This window comes from Xiphias gladius, chromosome 14, assembly GCF_016859285.1.
Source record: "Xiphias gladius isolate SHS-SW01 ecotype Sanya breed wild chromosome 14, ASM1685928v1, whole genome shotgun sequence".
NCBI lineage: Eukaryota > Metazoa > Chordata > Actinopteri > Istiophoriformes > Xiphiidae > Xiphias > Xiphias gladius.
Window position 1 is genome coordinate 21,402,127 of NC_053413.1, and position 20,484 is coordinate 21,422,610.

General features: G+C 42.2%; 1 protein-coding gene across 3 annotated transcripts in view; it reads left to right on the forward strand.

The window, feature by feature from the left end:
• LOC120798810 (receptor-type tyrosine-protein phosphatase mu-like) overlaps positions 1–20,484 on the forward strand; it is a 167,763-nt gene that overhangs the window by 9,001 nt on the left and 138,278 nt on the right. For 2 of the 3 annotated variants that reach the window (XM_040143472.1, XM_040143473.1), the window contains exon 1: positions 4,289–4,361. The exons of the other annotated variant lie outside the window; for it this stretch is intronic. In XM_040143472.1, coding sequence (XP_039999406.1) covers positions 4,289–4,361 — 73 coding nt within the window. Of the gene's footprint in view, positions 1–4,288; positions 4,362–20,484 lie in introns of those variants that run through there. 3 annotated transcript variants of the gene reach the window in all.

Here is a 20,484-nt window from a genome sequence, read left to right on the forward strand (position 1 = left end):
CCCCCACCCACCACTCTCTCACTCACACACACACACAGGCACACACACACACACACACACACACACACACACACACACACACACACCCACACAACCCATGCATTCATGATAGATGAAGCCCTCCTGAATAAGTCTTTGTCCTAGATTGTGATCATGGGACATGTTGTCAAATGAAGCACCTATAATGATATTGCTTCAATGTGAGTCAGATGACCTGAATTCACTTTATTAGTGTTCTGTGGTGATGTTGCTATTCTAGTGATACTACAGTATACAATGACTTTGTCTACTTGTATCGCTTGTTTAAAATGAAATAAACACTATTTTATTCATCTATATATCTAGATATGTCTATATATATATATATATATATACACACACACAGATTTTCCATGAGCAACTGAAGTAACTAATAGATTAAAACTTATTTGTAATTGAAAAACTAAAGTGATGTTTGGGGTCCGGTTATGAAATGTGTAACAGTCTCTTGTGTACAGTCAAGTAAAACACAATTTAACATCTATGACAATTAAAGTGGTAGTTTGCTGTGTAGCAGTCAACCTCATTGCAGTGAGCATTGCTCACTCACGGGTGGTCAGCTGTGCACCAGGGATCAACACGACTGCAGTTACCAGGCTTTGTTGGATTTGCTGATCTTATTTAATTGCTGTGTGCGCCGATAACTTTGCTTTATAACGAATCCCTGTGCAAGATATAACAACTGGTTGAAGGCAGATTGGCACCCGTGCTCTTCATTCAAAGGTATTATGCATTTATAAACCAAAGCTTTGAAAACAGTTTAGCATCACTAGCAGTGAGCGACTTCCCCTAATGAGGGACAGCTAATCAATCTCGTATTGAGCTCGTGACAATCAAGGCACAGGATAATCACAATGGAATTAAATGACAAAATCACTGTTGTCTGGCAGCCGCATGAGAGACTTAAGTCTTTCTTTGTGCTGCAGTTTAATTTGTGTCATTCATTCAGTCACACGGAAAACTCCTCACATAGGGTGAGGTGACTGGCATTTATTGACAAACAGCCTTACACTGCCACTTATGTCAGTCACTACAAAGTGTTATTTATCTCATCGTTCTCGTGTTTAACTGATTTAGACCGTCCCTGCGGGGAGAAATATGAAGGAGTATAGACGTGCTGGAGGTTCTTTTCCCCGCTGCTGGTTGGCAGCTCTCCACGATGAAATGTCAATATCACCACTTCAGTAGCTCAGGATGTTGTTCAGAAATCAGCAGCCGTGAGTCACTGAAAGGCTGGGCCACTGTCATAACCTTTGTGGCCTAAATATGGGATCTTTTGATGCCGCTCTGGTCTTTCCCATCCAATCAGTGTAATGTCAAAGCTTTTCTGTGTCTTGCTTTGAGAGGGTGATGGAGAGTAAGCTTGTGTAACGTTACTGGGTTTAAAAATAAATAAATAAATAAAAGTGTGAGGTCAACAGTGTATTTCCAGTAATGGCCTTGTTTTTGCTATCGCTGTAGTGATTCCTAACCAGCAGCTATCAGGGGTTACTTGGGGAGAGATAGTAGCTAAACTTATTTGACAAAATAGAAATTATGATTTTATTTAAAAAAAAAAAACATATATTGAGTGAGCTTTATCACCTGAACCCTACATTTTGGGATGGAAGGTGCATGAAGTCTAGATAGAAAAATGGATAAAAGGTTAGCTAAAAGTGGTGGTTGGAACCACTGGTGGATCTGATTTATTGACTGAACCGGACTTAGGACTGCGTTTATGGACACCCCCTCAGTCAAACACTCACAAACACACTCACTCTCTCTCTTTCTCTACATTCGGGAGCGCAGACAATGATGTTATCCATTCACTCCTCCGATCCAGTCGTAGGAGTAACTTTTTCACCAATTCCCCTGACAGCTTCGCTCAGACTGGTGTTCGTGCATTCCTGGCAACATAACTTCCGAAGCCAAGACAATACCTAAGGACCACAAAGAGACGTGTGGGGCTTGTACGAAAAGCCTCAGCCATTGTTTGGTGTAATTATGTAGAAAAACAACAACTGGCGTCGCATATCCTTGACAGCAGGAGGTCATTTTGAAAGCAAATTTTGACTCGTGTCAATCTGGCTGCATTTTAATTAGCTGTGAAAACTGCTGGTACAAGTGAAATCGCCATGTGTGTTTATGCAGGCAAAAACAATGAGGGAATGACATTGGCTGACTTTGTCATTAGTTGCTTCTCCATCCCTGTGTTTGATATTGCCGTTACAAAACCCCGGTGTTGTTTGCACTTGCTGTCTCGGATAAGACTAATTTTGAACAAATATTTGCACGTGTTAAAGTAAAGCATCGCCACTGATTCATGGAAGCGGGAAAAAAAAATGTCTGTGGAGATGCGGTCCTGTTTTGCCACGTCGCCCGACGAGGTCCCCTTGAATGTCGGAGCAGGTTTCCCTCTAATGTCAGGTCAGTGTGTGAACTTCATCAGAGAAGGGGACACCGGGTGAGCTGTGATTAGGAATCCAGCTGGCCAAGATTTTAAGTTTAAAGTTCATTTTAAGTTCATAAATCAGCTAGCCTGGCTCTTTCCAAAGTGAGTAAGTGTAATCCCCAAAATGTCAAACTTCCTTAAATGACGTGAACTCAGTGGTGAACAGTATATTTTAGGAAAGACTAGGCCTGAGAAGTTCAAATTTATGTTGAGAGAACAATATCACCACAGTTCGTATCATAGAAGATTAGAAAATTGAAATTAATGTTTATTCTTAGATTTTACTATGGTTTTGACAATACCGCATTCATAGTAGTGATTGGATGATCACCAGTTAGAGGTAACACTTTTATTTATTTATTTTTTAATTAAACTAACTGATTTAAAAAAAAAAAAAAAAAAAAAGGCAGACCATAGGTTCCTGTCTTCCAGTCTAATCATAAATATGAGCACAGCGGTGTGAACACTGGGTCCTAACCCTACGGCCCTCTTTAACAGCACAAGAAACATACTTAATATTGCTTATGAATATTATATTGATTTTGAACTGAGGAGCTTTCAGGAGCCGGCCACAGAAAATGGCATGATCTGTTTTGGGCTCTAAAGACCCCAGTTGTAAAACATGGTTCAATGCAGTGACTGTTCTATTTCTGGACTGGTGTTGACAGTACGTTTTTACGCAGCACTAGCCTCCCAAATCTCAAATAAGTCCGGGAGATGTTCTGTTTTGGAGCCCGTTCGGTTTGGGAGCTATATCTGACCTCCGGCATTAGTAATGTCACCATGTAGAATAACATACTGCGTATTTTTTAGTTTGCAAATGGCAACCAAAATTGATATATATTTCCTCGTGCATATCTCATATAGCATATAAAACATTAAATATTTCTTTATGTGTTGCACTAACGTTACTTTATGGTCATTTCAGTATTGTGTCACCTTCGGCAGATGCCCAGGCTGAGCCATTAGCAGAGGGGAGAGCTTAAAAGTTCAATGCCTTTCTACACGTTTGGTTTTAATAAAGTCAGGAGGAAAGAAAAAAAATGATCTGTAAAGAATTTTGCAGGTATTATTTTTACGCATGCAACAGTCTGTGGGAGCCCAAACAGTGAGGAAGTAAAGCCAACAAAAGAGAATTTAGAGAGCAAAATACAGATTCAAATATAAATATCAGAAATTAGTTTATGATAATCACAAACCGGGGGTCACAATCACAATATCAGTGACTGAGTAATGAATTCACCACCTTAAATTAACGCTGTGTGACCAGCCCACGGATCTTTTTTTTTTTTTTTTAAAACTGTACTATTTGACCTGAGCCAATGTCAGTCTCCACAGCCGGTCCACTTAAACGCCTGCGGAGTCCCAGTCAGAGGCAGACCGCCGCCTGTCCTCTCGCTCGCAGGCGGGGGGGGGGGGCTCACACCTGCCCTCTACCGGCCAGACGGCGCCCACGCAGCCGCTGCTCTCCCGGAGCTGCCGGACCCACTCAATCCGGGCGCAATTCAGGAACCGGGGACCCACTCACGCATTCCTCCTCCCAGTGTGGAGCAAGCCGGCAAGGAGCAGCCGGCTCGGCGACAGTGTCCGCTCATCCCCCAGCCCCCCCCCTCCCCCCCAGCCCCCCCCTCCCCTCCACCACCACCACCACCTCCTCCTCCTCCTCCCAGACAGCACGCCAAGGGACGGAGGGCAGGGCGAAGACTTTAGATATAACACTCCTGAAAGTATAGGTAGGATTCAAGTTGCCGTAAAGAAAAGAAGAGTTGCCAGTTAACCCCGCGGCCCGGGGGCTGACGCTACGACGGCGCTGTCGACATGGATAAAGTTATCAATTGCTTGTTTGCCGCAATCACCCTGCTGCTGTCCGCCCGAGGGGAAGTTTTTAAAGGTAAGGAGGATTACCTGGAGATGTGTGCACGTCCCGAGCATACGCGCAGTGCTGTTTCATGCCGCAGCCGGGGAACGAAGTGGATTGGCGAGGGGCACTCAAACTCAGTTTGCCCGCTATTTTCTCCCGACAGTTTCGTCGCAATTTTTCTACGGCTTTTTAAAACCGGCGTTTCTGGTGTAAACGCGGGGCGGACGTGGCGGCGCGCAAAGCCACGCTGGTTCCCGCGAGCCGCCGCATTTTTCGCAGACAAAGTTCCGAAAAGCAATTTTGCCCACGTTTGCTCGACAGCGAGCCCGATGTCACAGTTGTTTGTTTTTTTTTGCGCCCGCGACCCCGGCGCTCATCGTCGCAGCTCGCGCCTTCACCTTGGGAGCCGCGTCGCGCGGCGGGGCAGGTGCTGCGCGGCGGGGCTCCGGAGCAGCGGCGCCGCCGTTTTTTTGTTTTTTTTGTTTCTTTTTTCTCCGACCGCAAGTTGAAGGAGTTGAGTTGCTCGCGTCTAACTTGATCTTGATAAGTTGCCGTCTAATGTGATTAGCCTCAAGAGATCCACGCACCCGGCGTCGCCGGGCGCCGTCGGTTGTACGCGGCGGGGTGGTAAGCCGAGCGAGACCCGCTGCCGTTATCCCGCCGCGAACTCCGCTCGAACCTCACTTGTAACGTCCCGCTCACCGAAGTCGACCTCGAGATAGCCTCGGCTCGCAGTGTGATGCCCGGCCTGACCCCGCCGTTCTTGGTGTTTTTAGCTGAAGTGCAAAAACGACAACGACTTCTGTACATAATATTCCATCCCGTATGTCACACACCCATTTTAAATCCCCCCCCGTCGGTTACCACAGGTGCCCTCTAGTCTAAAAGAGTGAATAGCTCGTAAAATACACTTTTGTAGAAGGGTCATGACTGCAGTTCCTGTCCCAGGTGAAATGAACTGGTAAGAAGTCAGTCAGTCAGTCAGCCAGCCAGTCAGTCCTGTCGTTGCTCTGAACGGAGCTGTTTCCCCGGCGCGCACTCTGACCCCAGCTTAGAACATATGCACTAGTGTTTGCTTTGTCGTAGTACCCCCCCCCCCCCGGTTTGATGGATTTGTTTGTTTCACCGCTCGACAGGGGCTGTCGGTCCGAACCTCCCCACGCAGACACAAACGCAACAGCTCTCCCGCTGAAACGAACGCTATTCGTAGACGCGGGCAACTCCATTGGTCGCAAGTCTGCCCGAAAGCTTTGTGGAGAGAGAGAGAGAGAGAGAGAGGAAAAGTCCCGGGATTAGTACCAGATAGTGATTTGACTTATTGGAATGACTCACATCATAGTGCAGACTTTCACCTTTCAGTGGTTAATGGCTGTAGATGGCCCGGGGGGACTTAACGTCCAGAGTCTAATTTAGCCCCAGAAGGGGTCGTTTCTGCTGTCCCGACGATGGTGTTTAAATGAGGAAAAGGGCACATTAGCCTATATTCGTGCCAATCAATGTATAGACAATGAATGTCCAGTCTAAAGGTGGATCCATACTGCCCATGCAATTAGAGCTGCACTTACAAAAAGAGGAAAAAAAGAAAAATCATAAAAACATGGAACAGACTTGCTCCATGTGTGAATGTTTGATCTCATGTGCTGCTCCTGGCTCTGGGGAGGTGGCCTGGGTGCTGAAGTTGTGCGGTTGTGGTGCTGTGGGACAGCCGATGCGTTTCTCCGAGAGCCTGTTGGGGGCGGCATGGCACACGCATAGCACGGTGCCCAGATGACAGAGTTAAGCTGCTCAGAGTGGAGGACCACAAGTCAGACTCATAGATCAGAATTTAGATGCACTTTGGAAACTCTGTGAGTCTGTGGCTGTGACAGAATTGCGGTTTTGATTGCAGCTCTCGAGGCAACAAAATAACTTGGCTGCAAAGAAAAAAAAAATAAAAATTTTATTTTGTTTGTGTACCTACCTTCTCCAAACTGGTCCTGTTCCTATCAGGGATGTTTTTCTTTTTTTTTTTTTACAGAGGGGATCTGACTTATTCAGAGACCTGCAGATGAATTTAAACATTTTATGATGAATAAATAGTGTTTATCTGCTAGTCTGAATGCCAGCGGTCAATTTTTGTGACTGAGAACTCTCTTACCCCGAAGCTCGAAGTATTCCCAGTCCATTTTTGTTCGAGGTTTATCTGTCTTGCCCGCCGGCAGCCCCAGGAATGGGAGATTTATCGGAGTGGGCTGCACTGCAAGGCTCCCAGTGGTGCCAAAACTGTCAATAAATGTGCTCCTAATTGCGTGAGTGTGTGTGTAAATATGTAAACCAGGAAGAAATCAATTGGATGTGTTTTACTCTCTCAGGCTAGGTGACGGATTAGCCACACATGGATGGAGAGGTAGGGGCTAAATATGAGCCCCGTGCATGCGGCTCGAGACATTTGTTATGGAGAGTGTGTGCTAACAGCTCATGTGATAATTAGATCACTGAGGTAACCAGAGTACCGGTCTACTCCGGTGCGCGGCATTAGCACCTTGTGACTGTGCAGCCTCAATTTGATCACAGAGAGCAGTCGTTTGGAAGTCTTTTAATTTACGCATTCAAAAAACAAAACCGACTCCATAATCAGGATCGCACTATATCAGTTTCATCTCCTTCCTTTGTGAACTTCTTGTGTCCCTCCCCTTATTGCATTCAAAATGCTCACTGGATGCTCTCATCACTCATTTTGTATATAGCCAGTGCTTCTATTTTCTATATTACGAGAACAGCTTTGTTTTTTTTTGTTTTTTTGGTAGAATGCCTGGCCTTTGATATCTATACTGTCTTTTGACCAAGCACAAATTCCAGGGATCTGCGCGCTTTGTTATGTTTACCACCTTTTCCAGCAACCATAAAACCTGCCTTGTTTTCTGATAGGGGTGAGGCGTGTGTTGAGAATAATGCCCATGCTTGGAGTGTAGGGCTGTAGTTTGTCATTGCAAAGTGACTGCTGCTGATAGCGTCCTGGTTGACCGACCCTGATTGCCATCCAAGCTGTGGCTAAGGAGTAAAACAACGCATTGGGTGCTTCATTTGAAGTCTCGCAATAATTTAGATGGTTTTTCACTCATGAAATGTTTCTTTTTTTTCCTTTTTTCCGCTCCCAGCTGACTCAGATTTAATAGAGACTTTTCCGAAAGGTGTCCTGAAGGGTGGCAGTTTCTTTTGTGTGAGTCAGTGGAGAATGAAATTAAATATGCATGTGATTTTTTTTATTTTTTTTTTAATACGATGGCTTCAGCCAATGTTGTAGGAGAAAGAAAAGCTCCATGGTGATTGATGATAGTACAAAGAAGAAAGTGAGGTGTCTACATTCTTCTGTAACTTCGCCTCTCAGACACTTTTTTTTATTATGATGATAATGAAGGCGGTGGTAACACATGGATTTACAGTGGCTGTTCAAACGCTGCGGGTACACGTGTGACTTCCTAGAAAAGGTTCCGCTGAGTTTATCAGCAAAGCTGTCTTAAGACTGATCATGGCTGGTAGATGTGCGGGGGTGGGTGGGGGGGTGTCACTTTAAACACATAAATCTAAGAACCTGCTAACATTAAGTGCTGCTGTATAGACATAGACCATTCATTTGAAGTGACAAGACTCACAGTAGCACTATCCATTTTTCACCAGCAGAGAGGTCTAACATACTTCTACATATGATAAATAAAATCCCTGCTGTCTGATTTCTAACATGTCTTGGTAAAGGACTTCAGTTACCCATTTTACATAGTATCTGGCCTGTGTAATGTCACCATCTGTGCATTTTAGTTTTACATCAAATAACAAACACGTCAAGCTATTTCTAGGCCAACCACATTTCAAAATAAAATCTGCTATCTGAATTGGCAGTATCTCAGAATTAAAGATCAAGATCTTGTTTCTACAGTGGCATGAAAAAGTTTGGGCACCCCTGGTCAAAATTTCTGTTGGTGTGAATAATTAAGTGAGCAGAAGATGAACTGATCTCCAAAAGGCATAAAGTTAAAGATAAAACATTCTTTTCAACATTTCAAGCAAGATTAGTGTATTTTTTTTTGTTTTGAACAGTTTTAGAGTGGGGAAAAAAAGGAAGGGGCACCATACAAAAGTTTGGGCAGCCCAAGAGATTTGAGCCCTCAGATAACTAAGGTTTCAGACCTTAATTAGCTTGTTAAGGCCAGTGGCTTGTTCACAGTCATCAATAGAAAGGGCAAGTGATACAAACTTCAAAGCTTTCTATACTCTGACTCCTCAAACCTTGTGCCAACAATCAGCAGCCATGGGTTCCTCTATGCTACTGCCTGGCGCTCTGAAAATTAAAATAACTGATGCCCACAAAGCAGGAGAAGGCTAGAAGAAGGTAGCAAAGTGTTTTCAGATAGCTCTTTCTTCATTGTAATGTAATTAAGAAATGACAGTTAACAGGAGCGCTAGAGGTCAAGTTGAGGTCTGGAAGACCATGAAAACTTTGACCTTCATGGAAGAGTCATCAGAAGAAAAACCTTTGCTTCGTCCTCATTGCAGAATTCAGCGTCAGAAGTTTGCAGAGGAATATAGAAACAAGCCTAAAACAAGTCCTGTCGACTGATGAAACTAAAATAGAACTTTTTGGCAGCAATGAGCAAAAGTATGTTTGGAGAAAAAAAGGTGCAGAGTTTCATGAAGAGAACACCTCTCCAACTGTTAAGCACGGGGTTGGATCGACTGTGGTGGAGGGAAGATGGATTCAGTTAAATACCAGCGAATTCTGGGAGCAAACATCACACCTTCTGTAAAAAAGCTGAAGATGCAAAGAGGATGGCTTCTACACCAGGATTATGATCCGAAACACATCTCAAAATCCACAGTGGACCACCTCAAGAGGCGCAAGCTTGTAGGTTTTGCCATGGCCCTTGCAGTCCTGACCTAAACACCGAAAATCTGTGGATAGACCTCAAAGGAGCTGTGCATGCAAGACGGCCCAAGAATCAGAACTAGAAGCCTTTTTGTAAGGATGGATGGTTGAAAATCCTTCAAACAAGAACTGAAAGACCATTAGCTGCTGCAAAAAGCATTTACAAGCTGTTATACTTGCCAAACAGGGTGTTACTAAGTGCTGACCAAACTTCTGTTTTGGGCCCTTTTCCTTTTTTGTTATTTTGAAACTGTAAAAGATGGAAATAAAAAAGTAGCCTTGGTTAAAATATTAAAGAAATGTGTGATCTTTAACTTCATGCCTTTTGGAAATCAGGTCAACATTTACTCCCAATTCATATTAACAGAAATTTTGACCAGGGGTGCCCAAACGTTTTCATGCCACTGTAGACGTAAGAGTCATACCAGGAGAAAGGAAATGGGAGAAAACCTTCATATAAGAGAGAGTTATCTAACATTTTGCTATCCTTATTAGACTTATAACAGAATAACAAAACATGTTGTGTTCTGAGTAAAGGATACACAGCTCGACACATTGTTCAGCTGTGTTTCTATGGGAAAAGTCAGCATCTGTTTGCTGGAAGTTGCCACAAGGGCTTCTAGGATCTGAGGGAGAAGATTAGGGCGTTCAAGGCAATATTGAAGCACCAAAAGAAGTAACATGTCACCACAAAATAACTCCTGAGACAGCCTCAACATCACGGATTGATGATGCAGAGCAGGGCACGAGCAATCACAAGAGGACGTTTTAAGCAAGTAACACAACTAGTGCAGTGAGTGGTATCATGGATATGTCATATTGTGGCTTTTACTAAACAAGATGTAGATGCTATTAACGTTTACTAACAGTTGAAACGGCATGCTGTCCAGTTTGTTGGGTGATGGTGCCACTTAGTTACACATCTCTATCTACACAAGACATGAGATTTTGTAAAAAGTGTGTGTTTTCATCAATGATCAGTATGATTTCTTCAGAAATGAGTCGTTTTCTTTTGTTTCTGCACCTTGTTAATGAGTTTGTGTCACGTTGTAAATTATATTGAACTGCTGTGACAACAAACTAAAAATTAATAAAAGCAGTATTATAGTTAGTCTTAAGGAGGTGAAAGAAAGTGCAGTCTGTATTTGCACAATGATGCCTTTTTGTTTTGTTGGCTCCATACTCCAGCACATTAGATCTAAAATCAAACAGTAACTATGAGGTAAAAGTCTTGGCTCTCAACTTTAATATACGTGTGTTTAAATCCACTTAATATGAACAGCATAGCAACTGTAGCTATTTAAATACACAGCCTCCAATTTTAGGGCACAGGACGTATTTGGTTTAGTTAACATGAACTTTAAAGAGATGATCATACTTAATCATCCAAATACAAAATGAATGCAGAGGCCGAGCACTGCATTAGTTTTGCATGTAGCAAATTTGGTAAGGTGCGCTTGAAGATTTTCTTGTAATTGCAATGCATGAGGGAATAATGTCAATTTCTGGTGAGATGTCTATATAAAAGTACCAGGTGTAATGGATCTGTTTTTGGTATCTTCCCTGTACTTCAGCTTTCTTCACTTCTTGCTTGTTTTTTTGGGTTTTTTTTGCCTTCAGTTTGGTCTTCAGCGAGTGAAACGCATGATAATTTGGACTGAGTCAGATGACTGACCTGGCTGGTCATGAACATTCCACTGTTTGACCATAAAAAGCTCTTTGGTTGTTTTGACTGAATTCTTAGGATCATTGTCCTTCGGCATTTTCCTAAAATTCAGGGACTTTGTTCAAAATAGCTATATTTACTATACAATTCAACCAGAACGGTTGTGAAGTTAAATCTCAAAATTAAAGCTCACATTAAAGTTGAAAGCACGTTGTCACGAAACAATGACTATGAAGTTGAAGTATAGACCCAACGCAATAACAAACATGTTACTGTCCCGAGTACTCCGGGACTGGACTGCACAAGTATGGAAATTGGTTAAGTGTTGGCCTATCATGGGCACTTTCCACCAAAAGAATGCGAGTAAAATCTTGGAACGCAAAGTCTACCAATATGGTTCATCATCTTCATATCCCTGGAGTGCCACTCCACATTCAATCATTAGCTGTTGATTTGCAAGTGATTTTATTTACATTCTTGAGAGGCAGTAATGGTTTGAAGTTCATTCTCGAGGCGGCTGATGTGGCTATGTTATCTGGGAGCTCTGCGACGGAATGATAATTGGCCTTGAGATGTGACTGTTTGAAGGATGCTGGACAAACAGAGATGCTCTAATTATACACAGCTCCTTCTTCAAATGAAGAGGATAAAAGCTAATGAATCGCGCACAGGCCGGCACAGGGGCTGCCTAATGAAGAGAGAGTGAGAGACAGAGAGGAGAGTGTTTGTGTGAGAGAGAGAGAGAGAGAGAGAGAGAGAGAGTCTGTGTGTGTGTGTGTGTGTGTAAGGCATGCTTGAACAATTCTGTGATCTCCTCACCATGTCTAAAAAAACAAAAACAAAAAAAATTCCTCAGTAGAAAAACAACAACTTACTATGCAGTGGATCATGTTTACAGAAGTCTGCACCCGTTGTAGGTGGCTCAGAGAGAGTCCAGGCACACAGGAAAACTTCACTAATTAATGCTCCAAGGGTCTCAATTGTTATTAATGGTGACGAGGAGGAGGAGGGGAATGAGGGAGGAGTAAGCGAAGCAGTTTAAATCAGGACATCAGTGTGTCTGCTCAATTGATTGTTAGGCCTCCTCTCTGCATACCAGGGTGGATATCAGCTCACTTATACTCGGGTTATTTTCAAAATAACATTTTCTCTTTTATTTAAAATTCTTCACCCCTGCTAGATTGAGAATTATATCTGTATCAGTGACACACAGATAGTTTTACACTCAGATTGGATTGACTCCGACCCTGGCACGTGTCTCACGTCTCTCCAGAACCTCCTGTTCAATCAGCTGCCTTCTATTCGGCATTGTTGCCTACAACCCAGGGGTTATTATGTGAACTGAGATTGATTCTGATAGAGCACGGTTTGATATTTGGTTCAGGTGAGCATAAAGCCATGACCCGAAGCCTGAAGCTTAATTTCAAAGCTGTCAAATAAAACTTGCGCCCCTGCTTTGACGTTGGAGTCGCATAGTTGACAAGGCTTAAAGTTTTCTTCTGTAATTTCATGAATAACTCAAGTCGCCTCCTTCATGGGACAAGTGCACTTGCTAACTTAGAGGAGACTCAGTTTCATGCCAAAAAGCTGTCAGCGTAGGCTGCTGCTCCTCACACAACTTGTGGTAGTGTAGGTAGTGGAGGGAGGGTGGGGGTTGCTACTGCTGTTTCACCTTGTCTCCCGTTATTTATTAGGCTTCTGTCGAGGCTCAGGCAGTAGACAGGTGTATATCCCTCCTCCCCCTCCCCCTCCCCCCAATCCGGGCCTTATGAGTATAACCGGGGGCAAAATTCTCCATTACTGTCAGTCTGAATCTGTTGCCGTCACATTAGCGCACGTCATCCAGTCATTAATGCATTAGGCCCTGTTTGAGTGCCAGTTATTTGCATTGGCTTTTACGCTGTCTATTTGCCCTTGTGCTAAAAGCTGCCTTGGCTGAACCTATTGACCATTTAACTATTCAATAATGAAGCGATCCCTGAGGATGAATTAGGCCTCAGTGGTGTTGTTGAATAATGGTTATCAGGAAGTGAAAAAGAAACAAAATGAACTATCATATACATTTCTGTAGCCTTTAAACGGGGACATGTAGCAACTTTCAGCTTTTATTTACCTACTATATGTTTTTAATACAGCTGTATTCCTGTAGCATATGATCTCGCCACTAACGGTCGAGTACACTATTATCCACCCTTATCCTCCAGTTCTTCCTCCCAAAGCAGAATGTACCTGATTATACTCCTATCGGTCACACTCTGGCGCCTATTTGCAGGCTGTTATCTGTTTTTGGTGGAGACTCCTCGGGGAAGCATACAGCCGATAAGACTTTTGTTCTGTAAACAGCCCTCTGACCTCCTCCGGCTGGGATTGGCTCCTTTTCAAATGGGTCTCTTTTGTATTGGCCCTAACCTCAAACCTCCGCGTGACTGATTCCTCAGGGGGAGGTTTAATGATATTACTGTATGCTCCGCACAACACAGGGCGGTCACCCCGGAGCTATCGGAGCCAGAGGGGGCCGTCCATGCTTTCAGAAGCAGAGGGAATCGGGAAGAACACGAGGGTGGGAATGATACTGGAGAAAAGATGTATTGTTGTCTCTTTCTCAACATTCGGAAAATGAGGATGATAATATGAAAGATCCCTTTATGCCCTTAAAATCAAAGTAGCTTGTGGGAATTGAAATATCAGATGGTAGAGTAGTGTTTTCCTTTACTGTCAATCACAATTTTAGTTTTTAACCAAGTGGTAAACCTCTTATCACAACATAAATTATATTCTCACTCATGTTACTCCCTTGTCTGTTAACTCGTTGAAATCTGAAATGAGTAATGTGCATTAGTAGCTTTTCTGGGGACAACCTGGCTAACTTCTGGACTATCCCATAACAGGGACAATCAGTCAGCACCACAGATGTCCCCTCGGTTCCTAACACATTCCTTGTTTAATTTGCCAACGTGCCTGAGCAAACAGTGCATTGAAAATCAGTTGCCCTGGGCTGAAAATGCAGCAAAGTGCTGTACCAAATCACGATGGTGTTAAACACTGCTTCATCGAAACTGCTATTGAGACACAGCTGCAGGGCCCGTGTTAAAGACAGAGCAAACACAAAACAATATCCAGAAAAGATGATGCTTGGCTTGAAGCTTGACTCCCACCCTGTAATCACAGTTTGCCACGCCAAAGAAATTACAGGGCACAGGAGTCATTAAAAGTGTGGGTGCAGCTCGGCATTGCAAACGGAAACAAAGTTGAAAACACGTTTTTGGAATAAGGCACATCTGAATAAACAAACCGGTGAAAATCTGACAAGTTGATTGTAATGATCGTACGCTGCCCGCCGGGAGGATAAATTCAGTTGGATGTGATGTCTCAGAGACTTATTGGTATCAGGGCAAAAGACGGAGTAATTAATGTGGAAAGCCTCTAGCACCACTTGTTTTTTTTTCAACAACGTTATCAGCAGTCCCACCGCCTCAGCTTCACATATCATGACAAATGGCACTTGATTTAAATAAGATAGAATAGAATTAACTTGACATGTTTATTTTTCTTACAAACTATCATATTAAAGTGAAACAACCTTACTTTATTGGATTTTAAGTTTTAAAGCAGTCTGTCCAATCGTCTTTCTGCACACACTAGCCTGGAGAGCTACAACTAAAAGGCTTTCAACCCGATGTGAGTATTTTTCTGTAGCATGTATCTTTATCCACAGCTTAAGCGAAGGTTTGACTAAAATGCAAACATATCCCTTCCCTGTTCCACTAAGTCTTTGAGCAAGTCCCAAAGCTAACCAAGAATTTCCCCATTGCCATTCCCAGATATCTAAATGGGGCATTATTTATGATGGGAACCCCGCTGAAGGTAGGCTGTAGAGACATTCATAAAATGAGGCAGGGAAAAGAAAAAATCCTGAGCAGCTGAATTCACATGAAATCTATGTATTTTTCAGTTTCCCTGTTTTGTCATAACATAGGTTTGTTCAACCAAATCAAAGTCTTGGCTGTACACAGGGTTTTAGATATACCAAGGTTCAAAATCTGAGCTTTTTAAAATTTTATTTCCCTAATCTAAATATGTGCATTTTAAGACATGTGGAGGGCAAAAATTGGAAAACAGTAGCGTAATTAGCTTTGCTTTGGATTATAATTATAGAAATGTCTCAAATAGTACATGAATGTAAGCAAATTGTTTTTTATACATTAATATATTTATTAAATTATACCATATTGTGACACTATAATTATGTTAGGTTTGTGTTGTTGTTGTTAAATTGAGCCTTTAGGTTCCACTGTAATCACCAAAGAACATTTATCTCATTGGTAATTAGGCCTACATTGTTTGAATGTGATCAGCTCAGTTTTTGTTTGTCGAACAGCACAGGGATATAATGCTAATCCTTTCCTGGACACATTGGGCTCTTCCTCTCTCTTTCTCTCTTTGACCGGTCTCCGCTATGACAATCTTATCATGAAAATAAAAAATATGTAGGAGTATCTAATACCTCATTTAAATGCATTTCAGCTTTTTACACAAATTGGATTGAAAGAAAAGCATTTCAACTTCCATTGATAGTTTATCAGTCCGACATCGGATGGACGGAGTTAATGTTAGCTTGCTAGCTAGCCAGCAAGTTACTTCACTCAAGTGAAACCAATTAGCCGATCCATTATGATGGATGGACACTGTTTAAGTGAGCGTGACTGCACATTTGTCATATGATGTCTAGGGATGAATGGCCCTGATTTACAAGTAGTCCAAATAATCTAGTTACCGGTATCGCGCCTTCTGTGGTTTCAGCTGCCTGTCCGGCTTGTGTACATAATCAAAGAGCCAGCGTGTTGACTAAAGATTTTGTAGTGACGACAGGATCATTTATTCCGCCGAACCCTGAGGCAATGACGCCAGGGATCAGATCTCCTCCGACAAATTGTTGTACATGGTTAGAATTAGTAGCCTTTTTCAAAGAAGAAAGCCTGCTAGCTGCTGGTTAGCACCTTGCTAGCTAAAATACACCAAAAGAAACAGAAAGAAAGCAGGGCAAAAGAGAGCCTTTGACAACTAAACATAAATAATCCTTACATTTTCTACTTGATTTTCTATGGCTTGTCTTGGTGTTGGCCAGTGTATTTCTAATTTTAATTAGCCATTTCTTCCAATTTTGTTCATTCACTTGCCAACAGGTGGACTAGCAGAGTCATTGTTTCTGTGGTCTTTCCAACTGCACAAACATGAGCTATTATGTACTTGTTAAGTAGCTTTGATATCGGATTTTATCAGTAGATATATAAAGCCATTTCGAGACCTGTTTTATTTTGAATTGAGGATTTACAGCTGCAGTTCAGCACATTATTTCCATTAGATGACACATTTTATGCTAGCGGGTTTTTTTTTTTTTTTTAGTCTGAGTGAGATCTTGAAGTTTCGTGTCAGATTAAAACACATTAAAACTAGTTGACCTTTTAACAGTAATTAAAAAAAATCAATATGTCCCTTATTTCCCATTTATTTTGTTACTTAGGTGTATATTAGAAAAATTTATCAAATTGCTTGCGTTCCCTTTGATAGCTGGCACTGTTTTCTGAGCACGTATTTCAATCTAGTCACATTTGTTGAAGCAAAAATGAACCTGAAAGTGAATCATTTCAGCGTCAGGTCTTATACCCAACAGGTATAAGGTCCTTGTCAGATTCATGACTCTGTTAAAGCATTTATTGTCTGTAGTCAGAAATGGTAGAAATTTTTAAATATTTTTCATATATATTAGCCTTGTAGTATGCCCACTTTATATTTTTAATTTTTATTACTTGAGACTGACATACACTGTAGTGTCTTTAGAGAAAACACTAGGAAAAACTTTACTGAACACATAAATGTGAGCAAAACTAAGTGTTGGTATCAGTGAATTTTCCATATAACACCCCGTCCTCCCTTGGAAGGGCCAATGTGGCTCTTCTCTGGAGCAGCTCCACAGCCTCATTTAGTTGCTGAGAAGATGCAACAGCATCAAACAGCGCAGATCAGGATTGCAGGGGCCTGGAGAGGCAGCACGCAGGCTGGGTTCAGAGGATGAATAATTCACTCCTGTGAGCCCAGACTTCTTGCCATAAGACTAAAATTCAACGGCACCTGTGTGTCTGAAAATCTCCCCCTTCAGCCCACAGGTACCTTTCCCTGGGGAAAACGTCACCCCAGCATCACCCCAGCTGTGCTTTCTCCAAACTCTTAGAATAGCATTGCTGTGGATGGAATGCTGTGCTGTGGGGACAGAAATCTACAGAGGAAGTATAGATCAGTCTACAGTAGGCTGCTGTGTGACTGGACTCAGAAATACTGAGAAAAGTTTGAGCATAATTAGGCTGGGCATCGCACCCTGATAGTTTTTTTTGGTACCGACTGTAATGTGACACTGAATATTGGAAATAAAAAAAGCTGGTAATGAATGTCTGCTCAGATTCATAATCTTGTTTACTTATTCTTTGACCATATAGCCCCTGATTTAAATATTCCAAGTTGTGATGGAATTATAGATATTCATATTTTAAATTTTTCTCTGCCCTTTATGGACTTCCCGTCCATATTGGTTAAAAATGTCGGTTGAGGTCCACGCGAAACGATCGAAAGCTCCAAAACGGCTACTAAATGGACCACGTTGTCAGATTTCTAAGCTGCTTTTTCAAAGGTCGAATATGAATTTTAACCCCCAACATTTCAATTCTTAGATTTAGTTTAGGTTATTTGGTTAAACTCTTGTTCAGGTACTTGTGTACAGCATCTAGTTATTATTACCAAAATGCAAGTGTCATATTGGTACTAGTAATAAAAATTTCAAATATTGCACACACTGCTACTGTTTAACTCCAGGCTGATCTTCTCCCTTTTGGATTTTGTAGTCATATTTTTTTATAATGTAATTGTTTTATGCATGATAATGGCATAGCTGCCATGACTTTCATTTGAGATCAACACGCTGAAATTTCTTCCCCTGTTCCTGTCATTCTACATTTCATCATTCAGCCTCCATTTCTATAATTATCTGAACAAAAGATGCTCAAGCACTGACAGAACGACTGCGTCGAAGCATGCGTGAGTGTGTAGGCGTTTGTGCACATAAACATGTGGACAGTGTTTATAGTGTGTGTTTTTATCACAGTGGCCGCTTTCCACAAGTGTGTTCTCGGATGTGTGTTGCCAGAGTTGGAATCATGTGTCGTGTATGTGTGTGCGCACTGTGTGTTCCGCCTCATCCCTGTGTGTCAGGTAGCGGACCAATCTCAGGCTTATTATCAGGGATGTGACAGAAGGCGGCAGGCAGCAGCGCCGATGCCTTAATGAAACCTGGGCCCTGGCTAATTGGTGACACCGTGGCGCGAGGGAATGAGAAAGGCAGCAACCAGACTGGCAGGACGAAAGGAGAGGACAGCGTATCCGGCCCTCACACCAGTGAATTAAGCCCGTCATGTTCATTTGTAGAACACTCAGAAGGAGGGAACACTTACACTTTTCTTATCACAATCCTGAAAATGCAGAACTCCCTGCTGGTTGACCAAAGATAGCCCCGGTAACCACATTTTCTACTCAGCAGAGTTTTCCTTTTCAATCTTCTCCTTTTCATTATGCCTTGTCAAGTCCTTCTCTTTTGCTCTAACTTTCAAAGAGTCAGGTTTGACTGTGATGAACCTTTGTCACTTTTCTTCATGGTGGTTGGTTTTATCATGGATTGGCATGTATTAAAGTAAAAGAACCAAATGGAGTAGTGCTTATAAGAAAAGTCAGTAGGCCTTAACGTCAGGCTACTTTTGAAAGCTGAAATAACACATTCTGCTTCCTATGAAGAAAAAGTTAAAACCATATGCAATATGCACCCTTAAGCCCTATTCACATTACAGTGGTAAAACAAGGGTCTTGTGCTGCATGTTGGTTGGTATGACCAGAAGCGTATGATGACTAATGTTAGCAAACTGATTACGTTCACTGACTTTATGAGTCTTCCATACTTGTGCAATAATTACATTTTAACATTTGCCATTAGCATTACCTATAGCATTAACCATTAATTCTCACTTGTTTGCCACACAGGCCACCTTAGCAAGCTGCATGCGCTTGCATTAAAAAGTCTTTTTGCCCAAATAATATAAAAAGCATATTTTCTCACAACGAGTCTAGTATGTAGCCATGCAGAAAGTGTAGGTTTTATTGGCCGGGGTTTTATCTCAAAACCTGGGCAGATAGAACTAATGTTCTCTGCACAGTTAGATGCCACTAGTTGCAGGTGAGTAAATATGTTTCTTCAGCAATTTGGTTAAACACCCCTCCAAGCTTGGGTGAGGTTGTCGGTAGTTCTTCCTGCCTTGCACTGGGCTTTGCTGTCTGAGCATTCTGAGTCACAGAAAGCCAGTTTGCCTTCCCTCTGTCCACCAGAGCTTGAGGGCTCCTTCCGGAGTGTCAGAGCTGACCTTTCTCTGTTGGTAGGAGGAGTAACGTACAGCCGGCCTCTATCTGTCATGCTCCCCTTGTGTTTATGCCTCAGAAAGGACCACAGGGGCCTGCTCTCATGTTATGTTGGAGTAATAGCAAATGAGGTACAGTACGAGTTGTGTTGCTCAGCTGGTCTCTGATACTGATGGCCGCTACTTGCCCCATTTATTTCTATCATCAATCATCATCTGTCATTGAAAAGCAGAATTATATCAGCCATTTAAAAGTTCATTATGAAGAGCGACTTACTCTAACATACTGTTTAGCCAGCATTTCATTAAGTTAAAGAACTGTGTAAAGAAGTGATTGCACAGCAGCTTAGGAAAGATTAATCCTGAGACTAAAAGGTGTTTGAATCTCTGTCTATCCTCCATCTTCACTGGTTCACATCTGAGGCTAAGCTTGTTTGTCCCAGAAGATCGGGATGAAAGATCCGGGTGGTTTGACCAGGTTGTTTTAGACCCTACGTGTAATGACCTGATCAAACATCCTCTTTGCTCATGGGCTGACAAACATCACAACAAATCACATTTCCTTCCACTCCACTTCTCTCCTTCTGACTCAAGTGACAGATCTAGCCCAAGTCTGTGATCTTGCTGTCCTCGACTACATGGGGAGATCAAAGCAGGCAAAAACATTTACATAAAAGATTATGTGTGAGTTATAATTAGTGCCTGCCTCAGCAGTGACAACAGAAAAACATATGATTTACGCTGGGAGATGAAATGAAGGTGGGGTGAGATTTATAATAACCAGGTCTGAGCTTTAGTGTCACATTTTTAATTGAAGAAATCCCCAAAGATTGTCCAGCTTTCCAGGGGCGCCTGACTCAAAAAAGATAGATTAGGATTAGTCTTATTAATTTTTGTTAATGCATTCATGCACATTCATTTTATCCAAGATAATTACGTATTTTACTTTGATTGCTGGCCTCCTAATTTCATATGCCCAAGTGTGCTGCTGCAACCCCAGCAGTGCACATCTCTTAAACACTCTCCCTTCAACTCCATCCTATAAAGATTAGGTTATTTCATCCTCCAGATTCTATTCAAAATTATGTGTAGTTGTCATATTGCATCAAGGTACTACATTGTGATTTAGAATCAGTG